A 10,016-nucleotide genomic window follows, 5' to 3' on the forward strand; every position below is an offset into this window, starting at 1 on the left:
ATATAGGACATGTTAACTTATTTTTTTAATAACAATTAGGATTTGTACTATATAAATATGCTTAACAATAAGACATAAGGTATGCTTCTATGTAATCTCTCTGTTGCCTAAAATATTACTTAGCTTTTGTAGCAAAAGTTATAATGCTCAGTATTTCCTTATCCTTTGTTTCTTCTGCTTGTTTTTCAGTCTTTCCCCCCATGAACTATGAAAATAATATGAAAACCTCTCATTTGAGTGAAGTAGTTTTGACGATTGGGAAATATGATTATTATGACTAATTAAAATACATAATTACTGAAAAATTAGTTGCTTTTTTTAGTTTAGCATCAAACTATGCATACTCAATTCAAATTCCTAGGCGGATCAAGGGTTGCAGGACTTCATAAACAGGTTTGAGTTCTAAAGTTCAAAGGTATAGCTGACTACTTTGTAAATTCATGTTATAATTTCATAACTCAAAGTGTGGTCACTGTGGTGTGTAAATGTTCCGTTGGAGGTTGTGAAATAAGCAGCTTACTGACAATTTACCAATTATCTCCTTATTTCAGAACTAGGAAATTAAATTATAAACAGCTTTAGGCAACTTCATTGGGATATAATAGATAAAGCAAGGAACATAAATCTATAATACAAGGAAAGATGAGATTAGACTGCATTAAGAATTGATCATTTGAAGGTGCTCATTTATTTGCTTCAAGTACTCTTAAAAACCTTTATGAAAATTGTCATCTTTTTCCCTTAAGGGGTAACTTACACCTGTAAGTTACACTTACAGAGGGACATATTTTGTTGTGTTTCGAAAAAGAGTCTCTTGCAAAGGTGTCTGTTTAAAGTACTTGCTTCATCATACTATGTTCTAGAGCATTAGAACGTTCTTCTTGTTTTTGATAAAGAGATGGCAAATAAGTTAAAACAAATAAATTAGCTGAGCTGGAGGCTCTTCTGAGGCTCGTTGGAAATGCAGCTTTTTCTGCACTTAGCTGCCTTCCTACTTCCATTTTTACTAGCTTGTTAAATAGTTCCTATTACTCCAAAACCTAACCAGAGTTTTGAATTTTGTTTATGGCATCATAAGCCAGGAGTCAGAGATCTAATGAAGTAAGGAGGCAGCTTACCAAGTTAACTACTTCAAGGAGGAAACGAAAATGGTAGTAATTGTGTCTCATGGTTGTTGGCTGTATCCACTTTGAAAGAGGCTCTGCAGCCTGTGGTGGTAGCTCTATACAGGTGGCTGGAGGGGGACCAAAGATTTGGAGAAATGGGACAGAAAATAAGAAAAGTTTCTCACTGTGGCTGCATATAAGAATAGCTCTATTGATGTCACCTCTGCAGAGCAAGAACAAAACAAGAACAAAATATGCTCCAGTGTCTTCTGTTGTAATAAAATTAAAGATCATTCTCCTCATAAAATTCCAATGTAGTTTAACTTAATTTGTCATGAAGCATCTTTGATTCTAAAAATGTCTTTCTTTTGTACAAACATAGCAACAAAGGACTGAAAGACAAGATTAGAGATGTGAATAGATAATGGCTCCCAATGGAAACAGAAATGGTGAAAACAGAAATGGCATTGCATAAATATATTTCTTTAAACAAGCTTTTTAAAATGTTACACAATTAAAATTCAGTTCAAGTTTGACCAAGGTTAAATATGGAACAAAAATTGTAAATAGTAGCTATCCCAAGTAAAATTTTTTGCTGTTCAAATTCACTCTTCACAGGAGAGAGAGAATTTTATTAAAATTTCTTGATTTAAAAAAAAAAAAAATAGACAAGCTTTTGATCCATATTACCATTTTTACTTCAAATTTAATTCTGTTGACTTCCAAAAGCCTATACATTAATGCAGAAAGACAGACAAAAGAGGAAATCCTTTACTAAAGAAATAATATCTCAGCTGTAAAAGGTCAACCTCTTGGAGCAACCAGTGAATGGAAGTCTAATTGAGAAGAAGTGCATCAGTTAAAGGTATTCATGGCCCATCTTATGTGTCCATTAAATCTCATGAATTTCAAATGGTATGAAGTATGTTTTAGTATTATTAGGGGGGTTGCATGACTAAGTCAGCAAAATATAGTATTTTCTAAATTTTGCAAAAATTACATTTGAAATCACATGAATACAGTAGAAGTTGTATTAAAACATTTTCTTCTAAGTTCTGAGAGATAGAGAAGTAATTAACCTGTGGAAAGTGGAAACTGCCTAATTGTTTCAAAATTGTTAGCTGAAAGCTAATGGTGAAATGATTAATAGCTTCAGTGATGACTGACCCATCTCCTTCATACTAGAGATTGTTCCAAGAAAACTCATTAAAAATAATTCCAAAACAAAAACCTGTATAAACAAGAGCAGAGTTAGGCACAATGTTCCTCTGTAGTAAGTTTAATGTAATTTAGAAGGATATTACACAGAAATATGGAACCTTGCACATATTTGATAGTTTTTTAGAAAGCTTTGGGGTTTTTTTTTATTATTTTGTTTCTTTGTTTCTTTTCTGTTGTGGGAAAAAGTTGAAAGTGATCTTCTGGAAGAAGAGGTAGAGAGAGATTTGAGGAGAAAAAATGGTGAAATAGTTTCATTTAAAACTATTTAAAGCTATGTAAACTATTTCAGTTCTTTAAAAAAAAAAAACCACTTACTTGAAGCCAGCAAAACTATTACAATTCTGCTGAGTTCTCAGACCCTCTTCTAAGATAAGATTTTCACCAAAATTTAGACATTTTTCCAATTAGTTTTCCAGGGAATTAAAAAAACAGATGATAAATTTATCTTCCTCCATTGACTGTTCCAGCTCTGGCAGGGTACAGAACCCAAATATGCAATGTATTACAGAACTGGGACTTCTGCCTATTTTCTGTAGTTATATATTAAAAGGTTTCCTTCATCTAATTCTCTTCAAACATTTCCTTTATTCCAGTGCTTTTTATTTAATTTCTATTAGTTCAGCCTGGGGTTTTTTTGTTTGCTAGCTTATTTTTAAAGGTAAATGTTATTGCTTTAGTGTAGATTACTATCCAACTCATTACATTTAAAACATGAAGCTGAACTCCAACAGGAGTCTCAAAAGAGGGAAAAGACCTTGCTGGTATGTACATCCATTAAGCAGACGTGCTTTCCAAGTCCATGTGCATTAGCTACTTTTGTAACTTTAACAAATTTCATCTGAGCTTTCATTCTGCTGACCTAATTTAACAAGAAGGAAATTCAATAACAACCCCTAATATTGAAGCTTTATTTCCCAAGAGGAATTTAACAACACTTCTACATCAAATAATGATGTGTGAATAATGGAATATATATACTGATGGCAACAAGAAAGCAAAAAAGAACACAAAAAAAACCACACAAAAAAAATTATATCTCCTTTTCAAAAAAACCTAATAGCTTCCCAATTTTTAGGGAAACTAATAATATCTTGAAGAGCTAATTTCAAGTTTGAAATTCCTATAGTCTTTGAGAAGAAACATTTCTAAGTATCTGAGAATAAATCATACTCCTGCTTTCTCACTCAGTATACCTTTGTTTCAAAAGAACATATATATGAATTGTGATAAATAATTTTCAAGGTGGAGGACCACATCTCCAGGTTGTAAATGCTGATATAATTCAGCATATATTATTAGTGGTTTATATTAGAACAGACTGTTTGGGTAGTATTCAAAGTTCACAAATCAAGTAAATGTCAAAGTTTTAGGAGAAAGGAAGAAGGGTTAAATGAAATGATACATAACCTGGTGTTTATTTTGACAAATGGAGATGAACACCTGTGAGTTACTGTGAACAGTCTGGGGGCTAAAGTCCTTGGAAGCAGTGGCTTTGAGAAGTTCTTCAGTCTTCCAAATGTTGGAGGAGAGGGGAAAACGTTCTCCTGAGAGAATTTAACTCTGAAGACTAAAGCTGGTTCCTGAACTGAATCTGTTCAGTTATTAACACACACGCACATGCATGCACAGACACAGAGTCTTTTAACTGTAAGAAAACACTACATTTCATAGGCTTTCCACTCTAAACCCCTAACATTTTATTGGAAACTCTTTTAATCAACACAGGCTTACTGGAAATTTCTTAAATAGCACATCAATAGCAAACTGAAACTCAGAAAGAATTTCTGAAAGTTTTACATAGCTCTACTTTGAAAAATAAAAAATATTTAAGATGATAGTGAGCTGTAGTATAATGTTATTGAAACCAGAGGACACACAGGATTGCTGCGTGCAATGTTATCTATCAAAATCAGAAAAGAGGAGGAAAAAGCTTGGGGTTTTTTGTGCCACATATGGAAGAATATACAAGAAACTGTAACCACCGTCCATGCATGTGGGCATGCTAAAAAAAACCAAAACAAACCACGCTGATTAAAATTTGCAGAATCTATACCTTCTTATGAAGACAAATCATAGTTTTTCATGATTTTGTGAAGGAAAACATTACCAAATGATCTCACTAGCAAAAAGGGTTACTCTTTAGACGCTGGGATGGAAGTGAAGAGAACCTGGCTAAATTTGTCTTGCTGAAATAACACCTCATGGTTTTGTTAGAAGAAGGAAAAACTAAAAGAAAACAAAGCAAAACAAAAAAGAAGTGGAGACAAAACAAAGATGAGTTAGGAGAGGTTTGCCTTCTCTCTGCAATATCACTTCCCACGATCAGATTAATTTCAGTACTTTTCAAAATTAAAGTTATTCAGGATACTTGCAAAACAGGCCCTCATTTTTTAAATAATTCCTACATTTTAAGGCTAAGTTTGCATGACTCCATGTTGCAAGATCATCTCAAGAACTTTTTCTATTTAAAAGTTTCCTTCTTGCCATGTCATATTTCTTCTGATGCATATGATGTTCTCTTTTACCATTTAAAACACTCTGGAGAACTGGTGTTTTACCATTTCCTCATTTCTAAAACTACTTTGTGTTGGTTTTTCAGTCCTCTTGATAGTAAGATTAATAAAACACTGGAATTCTTGTAAATCAAACCGGGTGGAAAACATTTGAAGCAAAGGCAGCAGTATTTAATGTGTAAGTTTCAGCAATATTAATCCCCCAGTCTACATAAAGAACACTCTCAGAAGTTTCTAAAATGAAGGATTTTAATGGGGAAATAGTTGATCATCTCAGGGCACTCTTACTTTTTCTTAGGAAGTGTTTTGACAGTAGCTACCTAACATATTCACAATGTTCTCCTTACCTGGATGACCTTTATATTCCTAACCAGGTTGCTTTCTATGTCATAATGTTTTGCATCTGCAGGGTAGAGTAGCAGGGATGTTGCACACTAGGGAGTGAATGCGTTTCAACTTGCATTGTCTCTTCTCTGTTTACTTTCAGGATTTGAATACTATGTACAGTTCAGAGATGAGTTGCTGGAAACTGCTTGACTGCATCAGCAACTAGAAACATAAAAAGCAAGTCAGGAAAAACAAAACTGTAGACTCCATCACTGACCAGCTTGAAGAGCATCAGCAGTGGAGAACTATGACAATACAGCGAGTCCTATTACTTCTGCTGCTCTGGATGTGGCTGCCACATCCCTGCCACACAGAAATGCTGTTCAGAAGGACTCCTGATCTCAGACCCAAAAGATCTGGGGGACGTGCATCAGGGAATGATGGAAAAGCAATTCACCGCCAGAAGCGAGGCTGGATGTGGAACCAGTTTTTCCTTTTAGAGGAATACACAGGATCTGATTATCAGTATGTAGGCAAGGTAGGTTTCTCATTAAGATTTCTGCATAATTGTCAAGTTTACTTATCTTTCTACAGAGCCATAGTTTCTGTGTTTTATTCTAATGCATAAAAAGCAGATTTCCAGGCAATATATATATAGTTTGTCCTGCTAGAATCACTAAATTAATATTGCTAGTTAAAGTTATTCAGAAATATTTGAATGAAACAAATGAAGTTATCTTTGACAAATTTGTTTGCTTTAGCACATTGTTCCTACCAGCAGCCCACTCAGTATCTCTTCTGTATCAAAACATAATATTTATAATTCATTATAAAATTATTTTTCAACTCTTTCTCTTTGAATATTTTATGTTTCATACAAGATAACACATTATTTTTCTGTGCTTATGTTGGAAGAATGCAACCTATTTTGAAGGAAAAATATTCTTCCTCTTTAACTCTCCCTGAATTTCAGTGAACTGCAGCAAGTAAAACTCATTGACAACCATGTGATAGAAATGAGGTGGTTAGGAAGTGAACTACAATAGAAGTTGGCAGAACTGCACATATGACTGTAGCATACTAGATGCATACATAAAGGACACTGGAAGTGTCCTTTAAATTATTTTCAGTTGACACTTATGTTTTGCCATGTGATTTATTGAAAAATACGTAACGTATAATGCCACAATAATATTCAAACAGATACAAGGAATTAATTCAAAATGGTAATTTGCTTGAAAGTGGAACTTAGTGTCAGCAGTAATGGGTACCAGTTAACACCAATGGTTGGTGATAAACACAGAAATTTCATTTTCTATAATCCAGATTTTCATTTTTACATGGTTTTGAACTTGTAAAATACTGCAGAGAAATACTGACTTGTTGAAAATCACAGACTAGCTGAGGTTGTAAGGCCCCTCTGGAGATCATCTAGCCCAACTTCCCTGCTCAAAGCAGGGTCAGCTAGAGCTTGCTCAGGACTATGCCCAGTCAGATTTTAAATATCTCCAAAGGTGGAGACTCCATAATCTCTCTGAGCAGCCTGTTCAAGTGTTTGACCACCCGCTCAGTAAAAAGTTTGTTCCTATATTTGAAGGGAATTTTATTGCCTTTTGTCCTGTCACTGGGCACCACTGAAAATAGACTGTGTCTGTCTCCCTCACTCCTTCCCATCAGGTATTTACATACATTAATAAGGTCCCTGCTAAGCGTTCTCTTCTCCAGGCTGAACAGTCTCAGCTCTCTCAGCCTCTCCTCATATGAAAAATGCTCCAGTTCCTTAATCATCTTAGTGGCCTTTTGCTGGACTCTCTACAGTAGCTCCATCTCTCTCTTCTACTGGGGAGCCCAGAACTGGACACAGCACTTCAGATGTTTCTCACCAGGGCAGAGCAGAGAGGAAGGATCATCTCTCTTGATCTCCTGGTGATGTTTTTCCTAATGGAGCCCAGGGTGCTGTTGACCTTCTTTGCTGCAAGGGAACATTGCTGGCTCACGGTCAGCTTGCTCTCCAGGAGGACCCCAAGCTCTCTGCAAAACTGCTTTCCAGCCAGTTGTTCCCCAGCCTGTAATCCCATCCCTGTGCATGGGATTATTATATTATAAAACGTTTCTTGAAAGGATAAAGAATGTTGGGGAGTTTGAGAAAGGAAATAAAGAAAAAAAGAAATAAAATTTACAAAATTTAATTACTAAGTAAAAATTTGAGTGCAATCTTATGAATGAGTAAACTGCCTTTTTGTTTCCACTTTTTAGTTGTTGCTTTGAGTCTGTAACTTTAGCACTAGTATTTGAATGATACAGCCATTTCCAAAGCATGTTGAGAGCCTTGTAAATAGTCCCTATATTTATTTCATACACTTATCAAGTGTAAAGTCATGTCTCCCAAGTGTTCCAAAATATCTAGGCCAGTTCCTCAGTCCAGGCCAGACTGATAGCTTATGAAAATTGACCTTGCCCACAAAATAAGAAATGTCACTGTATCAAAGCACTATGATATTGTATTTGGAAGTGTATCGCTCCCAGAAGTCCTAGGAAATAAATAGCTTTGCAGGACACCCTGAATTTCAAATTATTTAGGCTCCTTCAGAAACCTAATGATTACTTTTTTATTGCATTATTTTTGAATATTTATGATCCCAAATCATGAAGTGTTTGTGGTGTCACTTAACAATTTTCTTCCAGTCATGATGAGTGAAAGAAGACTCTTTAGAGAGAAAAGGGTTAACATTTTTATAGGCTAACTCATCTGCATTAGAAAAAGAGAGAGATGTTGATAAACAGAACTACTTTGGCTGAGAGAAAATAAGCGTTTGCAAATGGGAAGTGGTAAGTAAAGATAAGTAAAATGGCAAATAAAGAGTACAGAACTGAGAAGAATCTTGAGGAGCAGTTAATTAGAAAAAGAGAGATGTTGATAAACAGAACTACTTTGGCTGAGAGAAAATAAGCGTTTGCAAATGGGAAAAGAATTTAAAATTAACCTGAGTATATAAAGTTGCCCTATAGTAATTTTCTGACAAGTTTGGGAAAAGTGTAGAAAACATGCAAAATGAAGAGTATCATAGTATTGTATTTGCATGGGGAGAGTTTTACACAAAAGAAGCAAAAGGAAACAGATTATATGTGGAGTTAAAAAATTATTGTTACTCTAATGTTTTAACTGTCTGATAGTCTAAATTATCAAATTATTAGAGAAAAAGAAATTATTAAACACATAGTACATAAACTTTATAGTGGCTATCTATTTTCCCTGGTGTTGCACTCACCTTTCCAAAAGCTATCTGGGTTGTATAGTCAAAACATTTCTGGATGTTTCCATTTATCTGATTTTATCCAAAGACAAAATGATTTGGATGAGTGACATAAAATGTCACCTTCCTGTTAATTTCTCTGTAACATGTTTGGAGATGGTGTTTGGAAATTATGTGAGATAGTAAGAGCACAAGTTAGAAGTCAATGATCTGCAGTCAATGACTAGGAGAGAATGACTGTCACGGAGAGGTTTCAGTCAAAAATAGGTACTAAGTGTGATTTTTAAAATTGACAATAATAATCGGGTGACAAACATGCCAATGAAACGATCAGCAGAAATTCCAAAACTGAGGCTACTAGATTCATCTGGATTTGTGGCTTACATCTGCTTGATTTCTGAGGTCATGATTCTTTTTTTTTTTTTTCTTGTTTCTCATCCTGCATCTATATATCTGTCAAGAGAGCTTGAAAACTGTTGAATATCACATTACTCTTGAAACCAGTATCTACAATTCACAATGCAATTTATGCATTCATTTATTCACTGTTTAAATCAGCTTAAGAAGGTTCTACTGGAATAATATGATGGAAATGAGGTTCAATGAATGAAAGGGATACATAATCCAGGAACAGCTGGATTGTTCCTTGTTTAAGTCAACCATGTTTGTGAAATGGTGGCAAAGTACATACTGACTGATTATGGACATTCACTGGTTGCTTCAGGTCAGTATTTATTATTATTATAAGAAAGGAGGATGGTCATCCTTTCCATCATGTAATACACAGCATCCTGAGAGTAGAAATCAAAACTATATAAGTGAATTTTGTATATGCAGAACCTCAAATAATAATTACAACAGTAGTTTCTTGTAAAGGTTGAAGCCATAAAAAAGCACTGTGGGAAACCAGACCTATATATGTATTACACAATTTATCTTCAAGCTATCTTTGCAAAAATATACTAGAAGACAGTAATTCTGAGGAAAGAAACTTTTCCCAATCTCAGAGAAACAATGCAGGGATGTTCAAAAAGAAGCTTAAACCTCATATCAAAAAAGACATTTTATTCATATTTGGGATTAGAGTTATGGTTAATACTTCCTTTATGTCTTTTTCTGTGCACAAAGTCTATGTATGCCCTATTACTCTTTGTTAACATACTGAAAGCTGATTCATAATTTTTCTTTCTTTTTGTTAGTATATAGTTTCAAGGCCCATTTATTATTTTTCAGATAAAGTGGTGCAATTACAAAGTATTACGCATTTTCAAACTTGTTCTGAAAAACTCCCCTTTAAGTATATCCAGAAAAAACTTTTTTCTTTTAAATCTAGAAATTATACTCTAATAGCTGTCACCTAAAGGAAGCACTACTGTGTACCAACAGTGTCCTAATTCATAGCCATTCAAAAATAAATTTACAAATAAATTCTTCATCCACATTGTAGTTTATTTTCCTTCCTTATTATTTCACCAGATCTTGCCATTTGTTTCATTCTTGCAGATATTTTTCCAACTTGGCTTTCTGAGATAGATAGTGACCTTTTCCAGCAATTTTCATCACAGTAGTTTTATTGCATAAAAGATCAACTTACA

The 10,016-nt window shown here is 34.3% G+C and overlaps 1 protein-coding gene across 1 annotated transcript in view; it reads left to right on the forward strand.

The window, feature by feature from the left end:
- Nucleotides 1-5,474: 5,474 nt before the first annotated feature.
- LOC103898882 (cadherin-10) overlaps nucleotides 5,475-10,016 on the forward strand; it is a 69,956-nt gene continuing 65,414 nt past the window's right edge. The window contains exon 1 of the mRNA XM_009279247.1: nucleotides 5,475-5,705. Coding sequence (XP_009277522.1) covers nucleotides 5,475-5,705 — 231 coding nt within the window. The remainder of the gene's footprint in view (nucleotides 5,706-10,016) is intronic.

The sequence above is a fragment of the Aptenodytes forsteri genome, unplaced genomic scaffold (genome assembly GCF_000699145.1).
Source record: "Aptenodytes forsteri isolate BGI_AS27 unplaced genomic scaffold, ASM69914v1 Scaffold81, whole genome shotgun sequence".
Lineage (NCBI taxonomy): Eukaryota > Metazoa > Chordata > Aves > Sphenisciformes > Spheniscidae > Aptenodytes > Aptenodytes forsteri.